Source organism: Gallinula chloropus (assembly GCF_964237585.1).
Source record: "Gallinula chloropus genome assembly, chromosome: 1".
NCBI classification, from domain to species: domain Eukaryota; kingdom Metazoa; phylum Chordata; class Aves; order Gruiformes; family Rallidae; genus Gallinula; species Gallinula chloropus.
This window is the reverse complement of record NC_140085.1, coordinates 4,923,833-4,947,131: the sequence shown is the minus strand read 5'-3', so window position 1 is coordinate 4,947,131 and position 23,299 is coordinate 4,923,833. Positions and strand designations below refer to the sequence as shown.

Below are 23,299 nucleotides of genomic sequence, written 5' to 3'. Positions count from 1 at the left end.
TACCCACCCACTACTTACATTGTAAAATTGTCAATAAAAGCTCCTTTGGGGACTTGTACATCAAAGACTATGTGCTGGGACTTTTTTGCATTATTCACCATTTTGGCTTGGATCATTGTGTTGGCCAACCGTGATGTTATAGTGGATTGAACTTTGTAGCTGTAAAGACCTATCTTGTCATCATCCTCCACCTGTAATTGACAAAATTACTCTATAAATTTGGGATACAACTAGAAAATCTGCCCTAAAGGGCAATATCCACCCTTTTTATAGTTTCAGTGCTTTTTTTCAAACAGTATTCATTACGATATGGCAGCCAGATGGGACATGAACTCAGGCTCAAGATACCTCCATATTTTACCTGGAAATTGTGTCAGGATATTCACATGATTTCAGATTAAAGGAGAATATTTATTAATAAATTTATTAAGATGGATTTTTTTTTCTTTTGACCATGCAACTCATGCTTGCAATGACTCAGTGTAATCCAGCATAGAATGGTACACAGTAATCCTCTACATCTTATAGTTTATTTTCAATAAAGGTCTTGAATAAAGGAGACCTGAAGCATTGGTTACCAACTTAGTCTTGTAAAGGGTTAAACCATCACAGCTTGAGAAAGGTATTAAGATATATTAAGATAGTGCCTTTTTCTAATCACTTTTGATGCTTATTTCTTCATATTTGCCATACCCTTCTCCCTCCAAGAGCAGTTGTACAAACAACATTGTGCAAACAGTGGTCTGTTTGAAGAAAATAGGTTAATACCCAACCAGCAGTAAAAACAAGGAACTGAGCAAACACAAAGGATTGATTTCCAAAAAAATGGTTAACTAAGAAATCACTTTGTTCAGTATTATTTTCCACAGAGGTAGGAAAAAAACTCACCAGATCTCCAACATACCCCCAGTCAGATGTGCTTCGCTGGAAAAGAAAAATATGAAGAAGGTACTTGAGGAAAGCTCAGAACATAGATTGTGGCTGTTTTAAAGATAGGAATCTGACAGTGGTAACATCTAAAAACAATTTTCTAAAATGATCAGATTAGGTTTGAGATCTCAGATGTAGTGTGTATATTCACTTTGTCTTATTTTATGTGTTTGTACAAGAGATGTTGGAGAATGTGATCTCCCAGCTGTGACTTAGAGACTGTCAAAAAAAGTACAGCTCACTTCCCTTGTCTTTAATTTTTATAAAAAACATTCTCTTTTAGAACAAAAACATTCCTTTTGAAAGCAAAACATGCTGACAAGAAGTCATACACTGAAGCCTTAACTTGTAACACAAACTCCCCCCACTTTTTTGTCTAGAAAAAGTGGAAAACCATCAAAATCCAGACCTTTTAATCTCGTTTTGTTTTCATTTACATTACATATATATATTTATGTTATTATATTATGTGCAATATACATGTACAAACCCCCCTATTGCATAATAGATACTGCATTTATATACTTACATATATTCAAAGTCAGTTATATATGCACTGCTTAGAAGAGCTGAAACTGTTCATTAATGGTAGGATTTTTTCCCCCTGCCTTATGAGTAATTCCATTTTGAAATTTTTATGAAGAGGTGGTGACATCTTGTGGACATTTGCATAATTCTGTTTAATTCTCTAAAACTTAAACTTGAATGAGTAGCCCTGGGATGGATTTGGCTCACCTAGTTCCTTGTTTAAGGCAGCTATCTACTTTGGTTTTATCAAGACAAGGCAAACAGAATTTCATAGTCGATGGAGTGATCCCTTTAATCTGAAAATGATACTTCCCTTTGGTTGAATGAGTCCTGCCCTAAACCATGCTCACTTCTCTGATGAGAGAAGAGGATACCCAGTGCTGCTGGTGGTGCCCAAGAGTACTACCCTGGCCTTCAGTTGGAGCACCAGGAGATCACAAGGCTCCTGTACATCTTGAATGACATCTAAGGTGTCTTGGGCTCCCTGTGCTAGCTCAGACAGTGCTAGATATGCACATGTAGGCAACTCGACTGAGCTCTTCAGCTCCACTGGTGAAGATGAAGAACTTAGGGAGACCAGTTAAGATACTGATGGCTAAATTATAAAAATGAACCAAAGCATATCAATCTCCTCTCAGGTTTCAGCAGCACTTGAATCCAAGAAGACCCAAAATCACAGGGATGCTTACAATAACTGCTTTAGTCACAGGGTACATATAAGGCTTGCTATACAGTTGCTAATTTCATTTGGAGCTAATTAACCTCCTCTTACTAGGAAATCTTGGGCTGTGTAAGGGATGACACACCACATGACAAGATGTTTTTAATGAGACAATTTTAAGGATCAGATAGAGGGACTGCAGGATTTCTGCCTGCCTGACAACAAATTTTACTTGATGGTTATTCATGCTCCACCTGAATCATTCAGAGGAAGATTTCAACATCTGCAAGTTTATGGGTCTCTAGAGACCCTCTGAAAAGCCTGATGGACGGATCCTTGCTCAGTCCTTCCCATCACCCTACTCACTGTACAACAAACTGGACCCTTCACATCTGATAGAGACCCAGACCGTGAAGAATGACTGTTGTCCCCACACATATCCTTGGGGTAGGAAACATCACCAGCATGAATACAAATTAAGAATAACCCAACCTTAACTGAAACAAATTTAATTATGAAAAAATGAAGACCAAGACCTGAGCACAGAAGGGATTTGGTTTATTGTGGTACTCTTCTCATTCTCAGAAGAGCTCGGGGTTCTTGACTCGCCTTTATAAGGGTTCTTAAAGCCTTCAAGATGCCCAGGTTTCCTTCCTGCTGGCTTTTGTGAGGGTGGATGAGATGAGGGAGATGCTGATGGAGACATGAGCTTATTACTTGAACATGTAGTGACTCCAACTGCTGTTATTAGAGATCAGACGTGGGATGGGCCAACCACGTCCCTGAGACTTCAAATGTTCCAGAGGGCTGCTCCAACAAGTTAGGGGGACAGAGCTGTAGATACCTGTACTTCAGATTTGAGCACTGGTATGGTTACTGAGAACCTGGGCCTTGCAGGGGCTTCTGTGGCAGCAGATCTGCTATTTCTGAATTCCTGACTTACCCTTGCTTTTAAGCCACATCCAGATCTGCTGATGTCTGTACTGCATAGAAACAGTACTTTGTGCAATAGCTAATGTGTGGAAAATAGCTAATTAGGGTGGAGACAAGTGCTTCAGGAAGTGTTTTAAGGCTCTGGTCTTGACAGGTGCTGGGCCCTGTCTTCAGGTATAGAGACCCATCTTCTCCTGGCATCTCTTAACACCTGTGTACATCTAGCCCTCCACAATGGTCTCTGTTCAAATCACTGTGTATGAATGTTGCAAGTAGTATGCAGTCTACCATCAAGAAAATATTGAGTACTTCAAACTAACTATTACCTAGGAGGGAGAAGCCATAATATCTAGGGAAGGAAGGAATTACAAGAGGTAATGCATTACAAGAGGTATTGTATCTATGGGATGTGTAGTTTACCATTGCTTTAAAGTTTCAGTCCAGGGGCTTAATTCTGAGGTGTGGCTTAGTAAACCAAGGAAAGCAGAATCATGGAATCATAGAATCATAGAATTGTCTTGGTTGGAAGGGACCCTTTAGATCATCAAGTCCAACCATCACCCTAACCTGCCATCCACTACTAAACCATGTCCCTCAGCACCACATCTAACAGTCTTTTAAATACCTCCAGGGATGGAGACTCCACCACTTCCCTGGGCAGCCCATTGCAATGCCTAGCAACCCTCTCAGTGAAGAAGTTTTTCCTAATATCCAGTCTAAACCTCCCCTGCATGCCATTTCTTCTTGTCCTATCACTTGTCACTGAGGAGAAAAGGTCAGTCCCCACCTCTCCACAACATCCTTTCAGGTAAATGTAGAGAGCAATTAGATTCAGAGATGTTATACTGCATTTGAAGGAAAATCATTTTCTGAGCATGAACATTCCTAAGGGAAGTTAGAAGAATTTGTCAATTGAGAAAAATGTTGAAAAGGGGGTGACCAGCATGCTGTCTCCTCACAGATTACTTGTTTTCATGTGAGTCACTTCCTAAGCACTTTTAACACACTTCAATCTCCTTGCAATCTCTTCAGGCTCCTTTTGGGGATCATGACTCTCACTGTGAGGTGCAAGAAAAGCAATTTGAAACCTAGGGCTTGGCAGAGTTTGTCTTCACAATGCTGTAGATATATCATCATCTTTCTGGTTGCATTCACACCCTGGAGCCCAGGAGGTTCTCCAGACAGCTCAGTCCACCTCCTTTCTCCTTCCTCATTTCTTTCCTGTGCTGGTTCTCATGGAGAGCAAACCAGGCAGGCAGAGCAAGAAGGAAATAGGTGTGATCTCACCTGGATTTAGACAGCCAGAGATCAGGACCAGTACTGGGGGACATGCTACAGAACATCCCATCTTGCAGTCTAGACAAGAGCTCCCTTATCTATCTCCAAAACAGAGATAACAGCAATGCCCCATCATATAGAGGTTCACAAGGTTACCTGGATTCTAGCCCACGAGGTGCTCTGTTTCTGTGGACACTAGGGACACTCACATTATTGAGACAGTATTTTGAAGTTAAGCATAACCAAGTATTTTTCACCAGAATACCTGGACATAGAAAACAATTCTTTCTCTTTAGAACTAATCAGTAGGTCTGCAGAGGACCTCTCTTGTCATATTGTAAATGGACTGGTGAGCTCACTGTAGAAAAATGTTAGCACTAAACCAGTAACTGGGAAGCCATCCTTACTTTAGTGATCCATGGTAAGTAACTTTATGCCTGCTGTTGGCCAGGAGCTACTGTCTCAAGGTGTTTTGTGTAGGCCAGTTTAATCTCATTTATTTATCTTTTATTATGACTTAGCTAACATAAGATTAGTTCACCTATTGCTGAGATCTTAATTCTACTGTTTTGCAAAGGCTTGTTTGATAGGTAAAGGATGAGAAGTAATATAGAGGAATACAAGGAATAACTGGTACAATGAAACCACTAGTAGAATTGCAAATTACCACAGGTATATGCATATATATTTATATATGTATATATATATATATATCATTATGTATCCAGAAAATTGGGGAACAGAGTCAGCATAATACATATGACACTAACACAGACATGCTGACATGTTGTAAAGAAATGATACCCTGAATAACTGCAGCTAGGGATGATTTTTTTTTTTTGCTTATATCATGATGAAATAATTTAAATATTGGTCTGGCAAATATAAGCTGACTTGACTCATGTTTGTATTAAAATCTTCTGTTTCTTTGAATGTGTAATGGGGGATTTTGGTGTCCATATGTTACATTTACTCTCTGTATGAGGCCTTTTTTGAAAAGTCTTAGGATAAAGAAGCAGCATGTTTGCCCATGCTTAAATTCAAAGATGTCAAGAAATCCAACTTTATACAAGAGGATCTTTTCATTATATTGAACAAGCTCAAGAAAAGCAGCACCAGAGCTTGGAGGAGAACAACATCCACTCTGATTATCAGAAGGCTGAAGTATCTCTCCTATAAAGACAGGCTGAGAGAGTTGGGATTGATGAGGCTGGAGAACAGAAAGCTCTGGGAAAACCTTAGAGCAGCCTGCCAGTACCTGAAGGGGCTGCAGGAAAGCTGGAGAGGGACTGGTTACAAAGGCAGGGACTGATAAGGCAAGGGGTGATGGTTTTAAACTGAATAAGGGGAGATTCTGATTAGGTATTAGTGAGAAATCCTTGCCTGTGAGGGTGGGAAGGCACTGACACAGGGTGCCCAGAGAAGCTGTGGCTGGCCCTGGTTCCCTGGAAGGGTTCAAGACCCAGTTAGATGGGGCTTTGGGCACCCTGGGCTAGTGCAGGATGTTCCTGCACATGGCAGGGGGTTGGAACTAGAAGGGCTTTGAAGTCCCTTCCAACTCAAACTGGTCTGGAATTCTATGATTTTATGATCATTTCCATCATGCACTGTAATAAAAGTTAATACTTCCAAACAAGTGATTTCATGATTTTTATTGTTAATTACTACTGTGTAAAACACAGGAAAACTCCTGCAATGTTGTTGTAAATGTTTATGTTTCAGAAGCTGACAAAATACAAGGATCTGCAACCCTCCAGCATGCAGGAAATAAATATTCTTCCCAGGTCTCAGACTCCACTGGTTCATCACCCATGTGACACTGTGCTGCACTCTTTTGACCTGAGTGAAATATGAATGAATGGGGTACGTGCGGGACTGAAAGGTTTCAGCCTATATTGCCAGTGTCCAAAGTCCTTTTCTATTTTCTTATGGAAAAGTCCCACCAGTTATGAATAGGGTTTTCCCCACACATGAAGTCAGACAGTCAAACATCTCCACTGCTTAGAATCTGTATTACTTTCCTTAGAATCATAGAATAGTCTGGGTTGGAAGGGACCCCAAGGATCACAGAGTTCCAACCCCCCTGACACAGGCAGGGACAACAACCTCCAGGCCTGGAGCTACACAACGGTGCCCAGGGACCCATCCAACCTGGCCTTGAACACCTCCAGGGATGGGGCATCCACCACCTCTCTGGGCAGCCTGTTCCAGCCCCTCACCACTCTCTCTGTAAAGAACTTCCCCCTAATATCTCATCTAAACCTTCCCTCCTCCAGCTTCAATCCATTCCCCTTTGTCCTGCCATTATCTGCCTTAGGAGCTCATGCGCAAAGGGTAGTTGCAGTTCTTATCCCAACAAGAGATATGAAGGTCTTGGTGTATATAAGGACCTTCTGGTCATACCTGGTTGTTCACCCACAGCCCTTGACATGGAACAAGCTGCCTAGAGAGTACTTCCAGGCACTCTTACTTCCCTTTTCTTCGGAAGCATTTCTGGGTACTGTACCTGGTACCTGCCATTTCTCATCTTGGAGCTTGAAGGAAATCCATCAATTTCTAGGTCAATCAGGTTTTCCACTTCCTAGAGAAGAAAGAGGAAGAAAGAAAGAGGTGTTGTTTCTGCCTGTTTATCACTTGATTTATTGTTGAGTAGCACTTTATCAGAGTTCCAAAGGGAATTTACCTCCCCTTGGTGTAAATGCAGAGCAAATGCTGCATTTTCACATGCCTAGTCTCCCTCTGTGGTCATCGAGCTCTATACACTCTTTAAAGACCATGACCTTTGCTATCATTTTACAACCTTTCATTCTGAAACAGGGAGTAATATTTAAAGCACTGAAATGACCATAAAAAGGCAGATTATCTGAAGGATGGGTCCAGACATGGTAACTACAGCATTTCAGATACTGATCTTACTTAAACCAGCGAGTTCAGAGAATTTCTGCTCAAACCAGTAGAAATTACTTATACTAATATACCTGAGAACTAAATTTTTTCCACTGAGAGCAAAAGAACTTCAGGTCTTTTGTAAGTGCAAGCACTGATTCAATTAGAGGTGGGGTTCTTACAGCGCAGCAATAGTCTTAAAATTTGTTAGAAGTTTAACTTATGGCAATAAGTTTAAGTTCATGAGCTGCTCTCCAACTCGTATGTGCAACACAAAGGTCTGCACAAAATTAACTGAAATTGTTCAAGCACATTGATGTTAAACTGATATGGCAAGTATGGTTAGAAAGGACCACAGGTCCTGGGCATTAGGGATTCAGGATAAAAATTTCACTGTGTCATGAGAATTGCTCTGAGAAGAAAAAAGAAAAGAGGATATCCACACTCACTAATTTTTTCTGTGCATCTTGCAAAGGAAAAGGAAGTTTCATACAATTGCTGCTGACTTCATAGAAATACTGTAATTCACAATGCAATATGGCAATGGGTGTAGACACCTGAATCTAAGCTCAGTTGAGTCCAGGGGTTTAAATTTGGTTTAAATTAAATTCTAACTTTAATAATATTTAAAAAAAAATCATATGAATGACAGGTGAAAACCATTTACCCAAACAATCCCATTTACAGCTAAAATTAGGAGAGAATTTGTGAGATACAAACAGAGCTATGAAGCAATGACCCATCAAAGTCAGCTGCGGCTTTGCTGTTGAGTTCAGCATGGAAGGGAGACCTAGGCTCTCCCTTGAAATACTCACATCTGGGATTCCATCGATAACAAGATCAAAGCTTCCTACTCCAGAAACGAGGAACAAACCCAAGAAGCAGATGAGATGCTTCATTTTCTTCTTGCTTGCCTCCTAAGAACAGCCCGCATAGGTACCAGACACAAGATCTTTCCTTCTCTGAGACAAGTTCAAGGAAACAGCTCAGGTTTATGCAGTATTTTGAACAAAGTTTTGAAACGCTGACTTTGTTTAGGCCATAGGTAAATATTTGCCTTGCAACGCAAGTCTGAGCTGTGGTGCCTGAGCAAGGGTTATCCAAATAGTGTCTTCACTCACCTCTGCCCTCGATAACAGGTCCGGCTTGGATAGGCTCACTTCTTGCTTTTCTAGCTTCCCCTGATGTTTGACTAATTTCCTGCTAGGCGCAGACCTTGGAGTATGCAAAGCAAAGATCAAAGCAAGAACTTGCTCTTAGCTTGTTTGTTTATAGTAAAAGAGGTGAACACTGGTCCTCAGAGCTGTGGAGGCAGCAACACTGTGCTTCTCCAAGGGTCCTCCCGCCCTGTCATCTCCCAGGGGTTGGCAGAGACCTTTGGGCTGGATCATGACCCACACAAATACCCCTTTTCCACTCTGTCTGGGAAAGGATCATAGCTGGTGTTGGGATAGCTCTAGTTTTTCAAAGTTATTAATGTGAAAACATCTGATGATATTTTCAGATGCACAGTGTATGGTTCCTAGATGCTTTTAAAGCTGTTTGGTCTCCCTGCCTCTTTCCTGGCAAAGGAAAGAAAGGGAATTTGCAGACATCTGAGCAACCTCAGTGGAAAAGAATGGACCCAGAAAAAAAAACAGCAGGCAAGATCATATTACATAATATACAATATAATACAATATAATATATAATAATTTCATACAATATATAACATTATATCATTATATATATACCATTATCCTATCCTATGTTATGTCACATCACACTTCTATGTTTCAGTAAAAGGTTTCTACAGCAACAGTCTGCTGTTACACATCTTTTCAACAGATTGCTTCTCAGGCTGAGTGAGACTTGAAGCTACATTCAGAGGTTCACATGGAGCTCAAGCAGTAACCTTTCAGTGCAAAGTCTGCCAAAGGAGCTTGGGAGAGAATATAAGAACCGAAGCAAGCACATAAGGTATTTTCCAAAGACCCATAGCTACTTGCAGCTATGGTATATCCTGAAGAGAATGTGGTTTCCATTTGTTTAGTAATCCTTAGTTAAACTGTTTTCCAAAAAAACAATGATCTCCTCTGATTGAATGGCAAAATTAGCATTCACAGCATCCTGTGAGAAAAAGTTCCACATCTTAACTACACACAGAATGAACCACAGCCTTTTGGTCCCTTTGAGCATGTCACATGATAGCTCCCTATATAGTTCAGAGATGTTATGCTGGAAGAGCCCCGATTTGCCCTCTGCTATGATGTTTTTGGAGATCTTGGATCTTGAACTTGGAGTTGACATAGCTCCAGATTTACTAGAAAGCTTAGGAGCTACTCAAACTAGTACACAGCCTTCACAGCACATGCATTTGCTTTTGCATTGAATCATCCACACAGTGGTTCCTCACAGCACCTGTTTATTACTTCCTCCCAAAGCTCTGGTTCAGCTCTCAGACAGTGCACATGTAGAGCCTGAAGCAATTATTCTCCTGAAGAGACAGTTTCTGGATGTTTCAGAGGTCACTTGATAAGCAATTCTGCATCCTTCAGGCCCAATGTGACTATAGCCAGGCTTCCCTTTCCTTATATAACTCCAGGTCGTCTTCTGTGTTGCAGCTTCCCATGGAAGTGGGTGTAAGTGATGTGCATGGTGGAGGGGAATGTACAGAAGGAGAACAGGGAGGATGGGAGTAGGGTTTTACAATAAGCAGCATAATGAGGGATGGTATTACCCTACCCATCTTTGTCTCCCTTTTTAGTCCATGGAAATACATAGATTTCTTTTCTGGCCATATTGTGCCTACCTCAATTTAATTACCTGCCATCACCATAGAATGGGATGAATCCTGCTCTTGCTGGGCCTAATTCCTGCCATGAACAATGTATGGAGCCCAGCCAGAGAGCTCAGAGAAGACACCAGCTCTGGGGACATCTACACTTCATCAGATGACTCCTAACTCCTGGAGTGAGCTGCTTGGCATTTATCACCATTGCAGGCTTTTTGAGGGGAATCTCAGTGTGAAGATCCTGGGCAGGCTGCTTCAAACAGGAGGCTGGCTTACAACTCCATGGTACATAAAACATCCATGTTGGCTTTAAATCGTGTGGTCAAGGGACTGACAGTCTAATCAGATACCTTGGACTCAGTGTTTTTTCAGCATCTTAGAAGGAGTTTTGCTCAGTGTTATGTGTCTGTAGTCTCAGCAGTATTTGCTACCTTAAAGTTAGCTGAGGAACACCTACGTGAGCGTAGTCAGAGCTGTGGCTGTGACAAGGGTTATCCAGGACTGCAACAGCATCAGGCATGGGGGATTCAGTCTTTGCTGTGTTGATGGCAGCTACTATAGCTTGAGCTTTCCATCTAAGATGAGTTCTGTTCACACATATGTCCTTAGCTCATAGTGACCAGACCTTTCTCATCAGAAATGTAAAACTTAAGGAATTTGTTCTGGAGACATCTGGGACCCTGGACTGGGAATCTAATCATTGCTGTTCTGAAGAGATGAAGATGTCCCTTTAGAACGGCATTTACTTTAAACATTAATTGTATAACTCCTTAATTCAGCCTGTTCACAGCCACCAAACGCAGTTTAATTTTTTTCCCATAAAAATCACAAGATTGGGAAATTAGTGTGTCCACTAGATGGCAGGAACTGCTCAAATATAGTGTCTAAAATAGCCCAAAAAGCCGAAAATTCTCGAGGAGAAATACACACCAGTCATTCTGGGAAACTGTCTGTGGACATACCAAACAGGGTTTCTTGCTGTGCCAACTTTAACCTTGTACTGCTGTCCAGTGGAGCCCTTTGAGGTATCAGGACCCAGTGACCTGCCTCCCTGACCAGGTGACCTCTTCAACATGTTTCACAGAATTTCCCCAGACAGACTCAGAGATCTCCAGCACTGATGCCTTTTGACATAGAATTAGGGTATTTAAAAAAATATTAATCTCAAATCAGATCAATACCAGATTTTCATGTTCTGAAATGCTCTGATGAGCCATGGCAGCACAGCTAATGTCAGCAGGGAGATCAGCAGCCACTGGAAGTCCAGAAAAGTCTTTTCAGGAACACAGGCACAATCTTAGAACTGGGCACCATCAGGTCCTATCCAGATGATTCAGAGATTGATTAGATTAAGGCCTGAAGGAAAACATTTAATGTAATTCCCTGAACTTTACTCCCAGACATTTCACAGAATCGCAGAACGATAGGACTTGGAAGGGACCTTGAAAGATCATCTAGTCCAATGTCCCTGCCAGAGTAGGATCACCCAGACTAAATCACACAGGAACACATCCATGTGGGTTTGAATGTCTCCAGAGAAGGAGACTCCACAACCTCTTTGGGCAGTCTGTTCCAGTGCTCCATCACTCTCACAGTGAAAAACTTCCTCCTTATGTTCACACGGAACTTCTGTGCTCCAGCTTGCACCCGCTGCCCCTTGTCCTATTGCTGACCATCCCTGAGAAGAGCCTGGCTCCATCCTCCTGACTCTTGCCCTTTACATATTTATAGACATTAATGAGGTCATCCCTCAGTCTCCTCTTCTCCAAACTAAAGAGACCCAGCTCACTCAGCCTCTCCTCATAAGGAGGTGGCCCTGTGCTGGGCTCTTTCAAGGAGTTCTATGTCCTTCTTGAACTGAGGGGCCCAGAACTGGACATGATATTTCCAGGTGTGGTCTCAAATCTATTATCTATGTCTGTGTAACCCTTTGGGACTCTTGGCAATTACTTAACCAAATAGTTAGCTTTGAAAACCACCAAATTCTGTGGTTTTTTTAGTCCTGTGGTTTAGATTTAGTTCCTGGTTCAATTGGGCATTTAATGTAGGTGTCTCTGTGTGAGGTGAGTGTCTGGTGTCCCATTCTTCTACCTAGACAAGTAGAGAACTGGAAGCCTTTAATTTCAGAATCCATGCAGCCATGGCATTGATGTTATGATCAACCACAGCTCAGGTCTTGTGCCCTCAGCTTCAGTCTGGTCTCTGGAAAACCCATGCTCTTGAACTAGAAGTGCTGACGTTTTCTTTAGCTTCAACACTCCTCACTGGGTCTATTTAACTGGTGTGGTGAAAACAAGGAAGACTGGTCTTACCCACGAGCCTTGAATGGAAAAACAGGGGGCTGCAGATGTGTGAAAGCAGAACATCACCAAGGTGCATGTGTTTGCATGTCAACACAGAGACATTCCTTGACATAATACAATTCATTCCAGATGAAATGTGTGTGTGAAGCCCAGCTGTTAGATCATGCCCCCCTCTGATGTCTCTGCTCATGCTGGCTGCAGGCATGCCAGGCAATTTAATTTGCTGAGCTCCCACCCAAAGAACAGCTGCTCATTTTGCTATGTCTGCAAAAGTCAGCATGAAACACGTCTAATGTGAACACACCTGAGTAATTACTTATCTCGAGCTCTAATGAAATCCCCAGCACAGTGCCTGCCATGTTCCCCCCCAAAATCAGGAGACTTAATACCAAGGAGGGGGAAGAGGGGATAATGTGAGCAATCAAGACCCCAGGCTCAATGTTCACTCGCCAAACTTCATGACATCTGAACCATGTTAAAACACACCTTGGTCTGTCTTAGTTATGTCCTGTGTCCTTATGTGCCCTTGCTGAGAAGTGCATGAGCAGAATGGGCTGCTCCTAATCACTTTGGGAAGGGCAGTACTTTTCCCAGCTCATTCTCTCTTGCCTTTTATTCCATACCTGCTCTAGGGTCCTGCTTTTGTCTGAGTATCCTCCTTTCACCAGATGTGCTTAAGATCAGCCATATTGCTATAACTTTGCATTGTTTTGACTTACTGTTTTGATTTACTGTGGCCCTCAGCTCCTGACCTGTGCCATGGGAGAAGCAGAGTGGCTGTAGAAACAAGCTGAATACCAATCAGGAGGCAGAGAGTGATAGCTGGTGAGATTTGGATGTTTCTCCAAATGCCTCCTGACTGACAAGTGGTTAAACATCTCCCTACCCTGCCCAGGCACCACTATTACCTCTAGAGTTAGCAGAGTAGTTTTGACTTGCTTTTATGGGGGTGCCTTGATTTCCTCTAGGTTTTCCAAAACAGTAAGAAAAACACCCTACATGTATTTTAAATGGTCTTCCAGCATTGGTAAGCATATGTTGGAGGGCTGCAAGACTTTTATTCAGCTTTAGACTCCAGTGAAACATGGACAGAGCAGGTTGAGGAGCAGCCCATCCTAATTCCAGTAGTGAGGGAAAGGGAGGATGCAATCCCACTCCATGTGGAGCTTGGGATTATGCTTGTTCTTTGTGTCTGAGCTGGACAGGACATACAGACGTTACAATAAACTGGACCCAGCTGAAAAAAACTTCTAACCATTATTTTTGTCTGTCCTTAAACCAGCTTGAACCATTGGTTTGAAGTCTTTCTTGATCCCTAACTGGACTATGGTGTTCTCTTCCATTTCCCTTTGAAATGGTGAGAAATGGAGTGTAATGCCTTGACTATCCTTTGGCAGGTACCAGCTAAGCACAGCAACCATTTGGGGTGCCTCTGAAGGTCTGATGCATCTTGCCCCAGCCTCCTCCAGCTTTCTCCCACCATCTTCTCCTCACCAGCAACCTAAGTCCTTCGCCATTCCCTGCTGTGCTGCCCAGGTCTGCAGCTCCAGGATGGGGTCACTTCAGAGGCCCTTGTCCCTGCCCATGGTGAAGTGGTTCCAATGGGAAAGGGACAGGCCAAGATTTTTATTCTTTCCCTCTTGCTGACAATGCCTGTGTGTGACCATGGTGTGGTCTCAGCCTAAGCCTGGGCCACTGATTTGCTAAAGGCAGAGTTCCAAAGGCATCAACCTTGCTGTCCCTTCTCTTTATCCCACCTGCAGCTCCCCTCATCCCTTCTGTATGGGGAGCAAGCACCTTCCTGCTCATCTATTACACATGCTAGATTTGAATGACATAATGCTCCAAGGACATATACTTTTAGTGAATGTATTCTTTCAGGTGGTTGTGCATGTGTCTATTCAGGAGAAGCTCCAGTGGCCCAAGGGTGTGTTGACACATCTCAGCAAGGCTGGAGAAAAATCAAGACACTCACTGGACTGCCACTGCCATGGACTGGAGCTGAAGGAAAATAGCTTCAGTCCCTGATGACCCAGAGCTGTAAAGGAAAAAGAATACAGTAATTTGAATCCTGACAGGTTTGTTCGTGCAGCACCTAGCACCTGCAAAAAAAAACCCCTCAAACAAATAAAAGGAGGAAATTTACGTCTGCTGGATTAAAAAAGTTACTGCTGGCATAGAAAAATGAAGTAGTAAATGCATCTGGTTTGGGGTTGGGTTGGGTGATGGCTGCAGATGCAAGTTCCTGAACGCCTGGGGATAAGACACGTGGTATCTGTGCCAGCTGGCACAGCCATGCTGGGGGATATTCCTGGTGGGGACCCAGGCAGTGGCTGCCTTTGCCCAGGGGCTGGTTGAAGAAGAGAGGACTCTGCCTTTGGGAAAGGGGTGAAGAGCAGAAGGCTCACCCCAGCTTTGCCCAGCTGCGAAAAGGAGTCCAGATGACAAGAGAGAGGGATGATGGAATGGGTCTCAGACACCTTTGCCGGCAGGCAGGCACCTGGATGCCAGACAGGGTGCCAAGGCGAGGGTGTGGAGGGTGTGGAGGGAGCCCTGCCCTGTTGCGGGGTGGCGGGCCCTGGGGGCAGCTTTCACGAACAGACCAGGGCTCTCCAGGCTTGGGGAGTAGGTAGGAGTGTGATTTTTCAAACAGGCCATGGGATAAGCTGTTCAGGACTGGCTGACCCCATGAGGAGACACCCCAACAGCCTAGCATGACCCTACAGCTCCCACCAGTGCTGTGCCCTGTCCCCTCAGATGGGCGCTCTGTGGCAGCAGCCATCATAGGCCCTGCCTCAGGGCCCAGCCAGGTGAAGGATATGTCTCCTCAGCCTTCCCTCACACTGAGGGCCACCATGGTGCTGAGGGTGCTGATGGTGCCAACATGACAGGCGGCAGTGCCTCAGGGAGCCCTGGCACCAGCCCTCTCTGCAGCACAAGGCGAGATGGGGGCTGAGGGCGGTGCTGAGAGGGGCATGGTGGTGGCTCGTGCCCAGGCACCCATGGGACCCCTGAGTAGCTGGAGGATGGAAACCCTGCAGGGATCCCCCGCAGCCCCAGGCAGCCCGGGAAGCCGCCTGTGGAAAAGGGGCCGGTCCCGAGCTGGGAAGGAGGAGAAGAGGGTGGGTCGACTCGTCTCCTGTCAGCCTCCTCGCAGCCCGTCCGGCAGCACAGGCAGCAGCTGCAGGCAGCGGGGCTTTCCTCTCACCTTTGGGGCAGGGAGCCCCGGCCAGAGCTCCCTCTCCACCATGATCCTTTGGCTGTGGCTCTGCTGGGGCTTCTCTACCTCGGCGGGGCAGCCTGACTCGGAGCTGATGGCAAGGTACCTGGAAGAGAAGCTGATGTCAGACTACAGCATCATGGAGCAGGTAGGTTTGCTTTTTTGGGGGGTGGGGGGGTGGGGAGGGGGGTTGGGGGGTGTCATTCAGCAGCATTCAGTGGCTGGGTCTGGCTGGTCTCTAAACTGCCAGCATCAACACACAGGGCAGTTTGCTAAAACTGTCTTTACTGCAGCTATCCCTGCAGCATACCCATGGCTGCGGCTCAGCTCTGTGGGGCTCTGCTTCCAAGGAGCAAGGCGGTTGCTGGAGGTGTTAAGCTAGAAGAACACCAGCACCTTCCTGAGCTGGGTGCTACTGCCTAGGGAGAGGTTCAAAGCTGACACCCCTGTAACTGTGCTAACGAGGCATTTCACAGGGACAAGGGAGTCAAGGCAGTGTCCTGGCCACACGCCAGTCTGAGTAATTCAGATTATTTCAGGGTGGGAGAAAAGTTTCTCTGCCTATGGTCTCAGACTTACTGTACTTGATTTTTAACTCCTGCTGAATGAAATGTACCACATGAATTTCAGCTTGTAAAGCACTTTTTGACCAGAAGAGGAAAAAAAAAAAATAATTCTGCAAGTGATGGCTGTTCTGTTGTGTGATTGTGTGGCTTAGATTTGCTGGGAAAAGAGGGCTGAAAGGGCAATGAACTGTTTGGAAGTTATCAAAAAGTCTGGCTAGTGGTTTGGGAGTGTATGGATTAAAAGGCTGAGATTCAGACCTGTGCTCACATCCTTCAGGTTCATACCATATATCAAGTGTGACTTTGGGCTACTTACAGCATTGATCAGTTATCTAAATTTTATAAGAATCTGAGAGGTTCTGTTGTATCTGAGAAGCATCTGAGTACCTGTGCCTTGCTGGAGGCTGGATGAGAAACCCTAGTGTGTCTAAAATATCAGTGAATGCCTGTATTTGGCATCTTCTGCCATATGATAAGTGGGAAGAGTGAGGCTTCATATGTATCTGTACCGGTCTCAGAGTTGGTCATTCAGTTGCTCATCCCATTCATGCTAGAATGGGAGGAATTTATTTCCAGTACAAGGACCACAGCAACTTAGTTGTCCATCCTGATTACTGTGAACATCCCCAGTTCCTTCTGCAGCCACAAGCCAACACTGTCTTGCAGACCTACCTGTCCAAGTGGAAGAGACAATATCCACCACTGTTCTGCCAGTGGAATGGTATCTGGGAACACTCACTCGTCTGTTTTAGGAGGAAAATCAGTTGTGAAGCTTAAGGAACTGTCTCACAGTGCTGAAATAACATGGGTGATCTTGCCTGTGGAAAAGAAGGGTGTTTTCACAGCTGTGTTACTGGCTGTTTTGGGTTTTCATGGCAAGGTTTTGGTGGAGCTGGAGGGGAGGGAGAGGCTGCAGGGGGCTGCTTTCCTTATATATTTTCTCTCATCTAGCTGAGGAGGGGAGTGATAGAATGGCTTTGGTGGGTATCTGGCCTCCAGCCAGGGTTAACCCACCACACTGGCAGAAGAGTGGCAGCTGTAACTTCCAACAGTAGAGCAGAGATGTATAAGTAGAGGTGGTGATCTAGTCCCCTGGGACTGCTAGATCTAGAAGAGGACATCTGCCCATCCTCACTGGATACATGAGGCAGGTTAAGAATAGGCAAGTGCTTCTCTAGATCAACATACCATGTCCCCTATAAGCAAATCTCTAACTAATTCTGGAGAGCATAGAAGGCTGTGTTTAACTGGAAAGATCTTCCTACACAAAGGCAAGTATGGACACAGGTCTTTTCAGGATCATGGTTTTTGCAATGAATATGGATTACTTGCTGTCTGATCCAGAGATTGACCACTCTGCTAAGGGAGTTGATAAAGTTGCTATTTCTATTGTTGTAGTTCTTCTGGACCACTCTTCACAGGTAGTTGGGTTGCTACTACCCAGCTTATTCTTTGTATACCAAGCTAAGTCTAGCAGAGGGTAACAGCTATGGAGTCACTACCAGCAGTTTTTGGGCTGTAATGAATGATTGGGGAGGCCTTTATATTTAAGACCAATGGGAACTTTGAAATTGTTCCATTAGGTGCTGCAGCACTTTGATGGACTGATCAGTGTTGCAAACCCTGCAGTAGTGCTTTGGCAGTAGGCATGAAGTCCTAGAAAACAGAACACTGCTATCTGGTGATGCTTAGCTACTCACTGATGTCTACTGGCTACCCTCAAGACTTCAGAAGGCAGCTTTGGAAGGAGCCAAGTCACATTACACCTTCTTATGCAAATCAGCAGTTAAAACAAACCAGATTTGTTATAGGGGTAGATAAAACCAGTAGCCAAGTTTCCAGTTTCAGCTGTAGTCGGTAAAAAACATTGTGACTGTTGCATACAGGTTGAAAGGTGGGTTTGTTTCAAAAGGTAATTCTTTAGTAAAAAAAGTACTGATCTCTCATCCCTGTCACTGCTCCAAGCAGAACCAACCTCACAGACATTTGTCTGGCTTGTTCTGAAGGACCTACAGTGATGGAGACTGGACAGCCTCTCACAGAGGGCTACTGAGGTGCTTTACTTGCCTGAAATAATATACCCAGATGGAAAGTTTCTTCCAAAATTTAAACTTCAGAGAATTCTTCTCCATTGAGAATTTCCCAAGGGAGCTCTTTTTCTTTGGTTCTGATTTTACAAGGTGTTGGCTAAAGTAATGAAAAAGGAAACAGAGTCATAGAAACATAGAATCCCAGACTGGTGTCGGTTGGAAGAGACCTCAAAGCCCATCTAGTTCCAATCCCTGCCGTAGGTAGGGACCCCATCCAACCTGGCCTTAAACACTGACAGAGATGGGATATCCACAGCTTCTCAGAGTAAGTTACAGAAACATATCTAAACAATAAGGATTCTAGCAGAGCAGACATTAGTTTCTCCATTAGGCTCTCCTTAGCTTCTCAATGCATGATAAACAGACATCAATTCATCTCTTTGGCAAGGAATGCTGTTGTTCCAGAAAGGGCAAATCAGGTAAAAAACCATCATTACATTTCTCTGCTCTTTGGAGTTTCACCGACATTTTAAGAAATCACTTGGCATCCCTCATTGGCAAGAGACTTGTGCTCTGTTTTGGGAGGGATTTGATTTGGAGTTGTTGCTAAGCTGAGATTTAGACCATGTGCAGAGAGTAAGTCAGAGGTGGTGATGGTGGTGGTGTTCTGAAGGGCAATACAATGAGTCATTGCATTGTCATAGGTGAAGCACTTAATTTCATAATAAAATATGTGGCTAAATTTAAATATCTTTATCCCCTTTTTGTGCATAAACTAGTGCTTCTTCCAGGGCCAAGACATAGTGTCCAGGGCTAGGGCTAAAGGCTGGGGTTCCTGTCTTCATACAGAGGGTCTCTTGACAAGTAGCATTTGCAAAACACACAGTACATCCCTGCCTGCTATAGCCACATTCCACTGCTGAGCTTTGATCGGTGGGTCTGTTAATGTAGAAGAGATTTAGGTTTTAATTTTAACCAGAGGAATAATTGAACCTGGACATGGGTGATGAGTCACACAAGCCCATGTCTGGATTTAAACAAGTGGCAAGTCTTCTGTAAGTTGACCAGACTCCACTAACTCCCTTTTAACTCTTTACAGGTTGCACGCCGTGTTCCAAGGCAGGCCAAATTTTTACAGAGGCTGGTATGTACCACACTGTGTCTTTATTTCACCTTATGGGAATTAGATTTCCTCTATGTATGTATATGTTTATGTATCCCAGTGCCCAGGAATGAACAGTGTCAGTGGGTGACAGTAAGGTGAGATTCTAGGTAAAAAAATCTTCATTTTGATCAATGCAACAGATACAGGTTCTTCTAGTGCTTCCTAATACATCTTCTCAACCCCAGATTTGGAGGGAGAACATCTAATTCTTAACCATACAATAAACATTAAGTCTGATGAAATCTCACTGAATTAGGAGAGAAAGGGAGAATTTGCTTTGAAATTTGAAGGTGTCTGTTGTTGTGATGCAGAGGCTGAAATTTACTGAAGAAAGGAAAAAACCAAGGAAGCCAATAGCCCTCCTTTGGCATGGGAACCAAAGCTTTAAGCTATAAATGTGTGATTATGAGATGTGCAGCAAACCTGTGAGATCTGGCTGTATTTATGCACTGAGAATTTCATAGCTTAGATCAAAACTTTGGCTAAAGAGGCAGCCAGTGAAATTACTGTTCACAGCCAGTTATTTTTCTGGCTTTACTCAGGAATGGGGGCTTCCCAGTTGAGAACTGGAGGAACTCATTTCACACACTCAGTAGCTATTCCACGTTAAATAGCTTCTGCTCCCTTCGATCTTTGACAGATCTGAATCAGCAGCCTAGAGGGGAGCAACTCTCAGTCTTATTACCACTTTAGTATTTCTAATCTGTGATATATTCCACTTGTTTTGATGAAAGCAACTGATAAAGGTACAAACACGGAGTGTATTTCATTGATCTCCAGCTCTTTTCTGTCTTTCCAAACATCTGATGTAAACAAGTATAAAATCATTTGTTTGGCAAGAAAATTTCAGCTCCCAGTTCATCACAAGAACCAGGACCCCTTCATAAAGTATCCAGCCAACCTGCCACACAGCAGCGTGCTAATCTGCCGCCTTGGCGTTCCCTAGCTTTGTTTTTAATAGGGTTGATAAATCACAGCAGTAATAATATTAAACAAATGGTTTGTTTTGGTTTGTTGTTTGGGTTTGTTTGTTTTTTTTTTTCTCCTTTTGTGGTGCCTCTCATCTTCTGAAGGCCTTAATGAAACGTGGAGAAAACAAACAGGCATTTACACAGCTGTTAAGTCATCAGGCACTGATGGATTGTGCAAGAGCTCCAGGGAACACACAAGAATCACAGGCTGGAACTTGGGTTGCCTGCCAAGCCTGACCTAGCAACCTGTTTGGAAACTGCCTCTGCCCTCATTGTTTATGTTTTCTATATACAAGGAACATCAGATCCCTTCTAGGGATGGCAAGATGAATCAGTTCTTTCATCCTCAGTTGTATGTGGTGCTCTTGTTCAGTGTCTGCTTTCTCCAGCAGCAGCTCCTAAACCACCAGGAACAGGCAGAGGTGTTGAATGTCTTTTCTTTTTGATTTTTTAAATTTGTTTTTGTGGTTCCTCAGTCCGTGAGGCTATCAGAGCTGGAGCTTGTTCAATGGGACAGAGAGATAAGACAGAGATCAATCAAAGCCAGTAAACAGTAGATTCAGAGTGACCTGGTTCTGCATATAAAATATCATTAAGCTGTGGAACTCCTTGCTACAGGATGTTGTGGATGCTAAAATTTTACATGGATTCATAAAGCAGTGGTGGGAAGTCATAGAAGAAAAATCCACTGAGGTTTGCTAAGCACAAAAATGCCATCTTTGTTGAGGTGTTTCTTCAGCCACAAATTACTGAAAACTGAGAGAATATTTCTGGGTAGTATCAGTGCAGGCTGGGCTGATATTACACTCTTCTCTAAGCATGTACTACTGATGTCTGCCAGTGATAGGCTACAGGGTTTGAATTGCTTTTGTTCTCACCCAGTACAAACATTTTTATGTTCTTCTTGTAATACCAGCAAATCCATGTTCTCTGTCATACTCTAAAGACTTTCTGACCTCAGATGAATCCATCACTGCATTCACATTGTTAGACTCAGTGTCAGATCCCTCACTGCAGAACCACTTGTATCTCAAGTAAAAGACAAAGGGCTTGATCCTCTTCTGCTGTGGAGCTGTCAGCTGTGTTTGAACCCACAGCTTATGATGAAATGCAGAACATGGGAGTGGGTGCAGAAGATCTGGAACTGAGGAGTTGGCTGTAGTTTCAGATTCTTTCTTTTACTTCTGTTATTAATTCCTCTGTATCTCTTGCTAATGCCACAGGCAATTAAGTGTTATGGAAGACTGAATGAAACATCAGCTCATTATATCTGAAAATGTTCTTACAACACTACTTCCTATCAACACTCCCCATCCTCTCCATATTCAGGATAATGAGATTGGAAAGCCATGCCTATGTATGAGGAAAGGTCCTAAGAACAGCAGAGCCTGGTTCTAATGAAAGTGATTGAATAAAAGCCACTGGTGGTCTAAAGGGGGGATCAGCAGATGCTTTCTAGTCTAAATCCACCACACTGAGCTGTCTGAAATCAGTGAGATGGATCACACCCTAAAAGTGCTAATTTCTTGCTGTTCTCCACATAGCTGAGCCTGTGCTAAGCAGGGTGACTGTGGATGCAAGAGCACATCACACATTCTCCAGCTGTTAAAGATATCTATCATGATTAAGTTCATTTTAGACACATTTATCTAAGGCTTCTCAAGCTTTGGAACTGTAGGTAGGTGGGGCTTTATTCCAAGACCATTGCCAGTGATGCCTTGAAAAGACAGTGATTGTTTCCAGTGGATCCTCATTCTTCTGTCTGCCTGGAATTCACTAGCCCAGCAGCTTGGTTAATTGGATGCTCAGTAATAGTCCTGCTTCTGATGAGATCAGCTACTACTGCAATGTTCTTGTTTCCCATTATGCAAACACTTGCTCCCTTTTTTAAGTCATTTGTCATTTTCATACACATGAAAAGTCTGGAAGTACAGCTGATGATCATGTTCTTGTCTTCACAATCTTACATGGCTGTGACTTTTTATTAACCTCAATAGGAAGAGTCTCAGTTTATTTGGCTTAGTGAAATTACTCCGTATTTGCAATGTATTTTACTCATTAACTTCTTTCTGCTACTGAGGGTTCAATCTTTGACTATTTAAAGCAAGATACAGATATTTTTAATTTTTTTTTTAAGATGGACTGTTTATTGTTACATGCACTGAAGTCCTCCAGAAAGAAAACTGTTGAATTCCATGGAGATGTTGCTGTCAAAAAATCACATTAGACTGGAGAAATGCTCCAACCCAGGACTTGTGCAAAAAACACATTCCCAAGGAGCAGGAATTGGCTTTCAGCTTCCATTGCTACATCATGTGTCATTCATTGCAGTCTCTGCCATTTCTCTGCTGGAAGGAATCCAATGTGGGCTAAAAGGCTTAAAATACTTTGCCTGAGATGTCACAGTGTCAGTGTTTCTTATTAAGTCTCTTACATCCATTGGCTGAGACATCCAGGGTGAATTCTCAGCAGCGGGGGACTCAACCTACTCCACTGACAGCAGTTTTTCTGTTTACATGACTTATTGATTTGATTGTATGAATGTGGAGATGCTGTTTCATACACAGCGACCTCAGTTTTTCAAGTGGTCTTATCTGCTCTTGTGCACGTTCCACAGGGCAGTTTCTCTGACATCAGTTCTGGACTCCATGAGGACATATTTTGGGCTTCTCTTCCTAGCCCATAAGGAACTAATCATAATCCTCTCACACAGTCAGAGTTGAAGGGTGCAATTAAGGATATAGGTGGATTTTGTCAGTGTGTTTCACAACATAAAGGCTGGTATAATTGGAGCTTCTCATTCTTCCTGGACCCTTCCCAAGCATTGAAGAATGACTGTAGCCTTTGCTCCTGTGTGTGAACAGACGCAGTACCATGGTCCTTGTTTATCTTTTACAACTCACCTGAAATTTTGAGGGCGAGCCCACCTTGCCTGCTGTTGTCTGTTTTTCATAGGGTAGTCTAATATTCATAGGGTGGTTATTTGCTTGAGCATTTAAAGTATTAAACCCACTGAAACACTGAGTTATCTAGCTGTCAATGGGTAACCTTTTGA

The 23,299-nt window shown here is 43.4% G+C and overlaps 2 protein-coding genes across 2 annotated transcripts in view; one reads left to right on the top strand and one right to left on the bottom strand.

Moving 5' to 3' along the window:
• The window catches only part of ITIH2 (inter-alpha-trypsin inhibitor heavy chain 2), a 31,299-nt gene extending 23,140 nt beyond the window's left edge, over positions 1–8,159 (bottom strand). The window contains exons 1-4 of the mRNA XM_084279465.1: positions 8,032–8,159; positions 6,837–6,911; positions 889–924; positions 19–191 (exon numbers count right to left, since the gene is read on the bottom strand). Coding sequence (XP_084135591.1) covers positions 19–191; positions 889–924; positions 6,837–6,911; positions 8,032–8,115 — 368 coding nt within the window. The 5' untranslated portion in view covers positions 8,116–8,159. The remainder of the gene's footprint in view (positions 1–18; positions 192–888; positions 925–6,836; positions 6,912–8,031) is intronic.
• Positions 8,160–15,540: 7,381 nt separating this feature from the next.
• ITIH5 (inter-alpha-trypsin inhibitor heavy chain 5) overlaps positions 15,541–23,299 on the top strand; it is a gene marked incomplete at both ends in the record, with an annotated part of 47,515 nt that continues 39,756 nt past the window's right edge. The window contains 2 exons of the mRNA XM_084264071.1: positions 15,541–15,660; positions 19,208–19,252. Of these exons, the coding sequence (XP_084120197.1) occupies positions 15,541–15,660; positions 19,208–19,252 (165 nt within the window). The remainder of the gene's footprint in view (positions 15,661–19,207; positions 19,253–23,299) is intronic.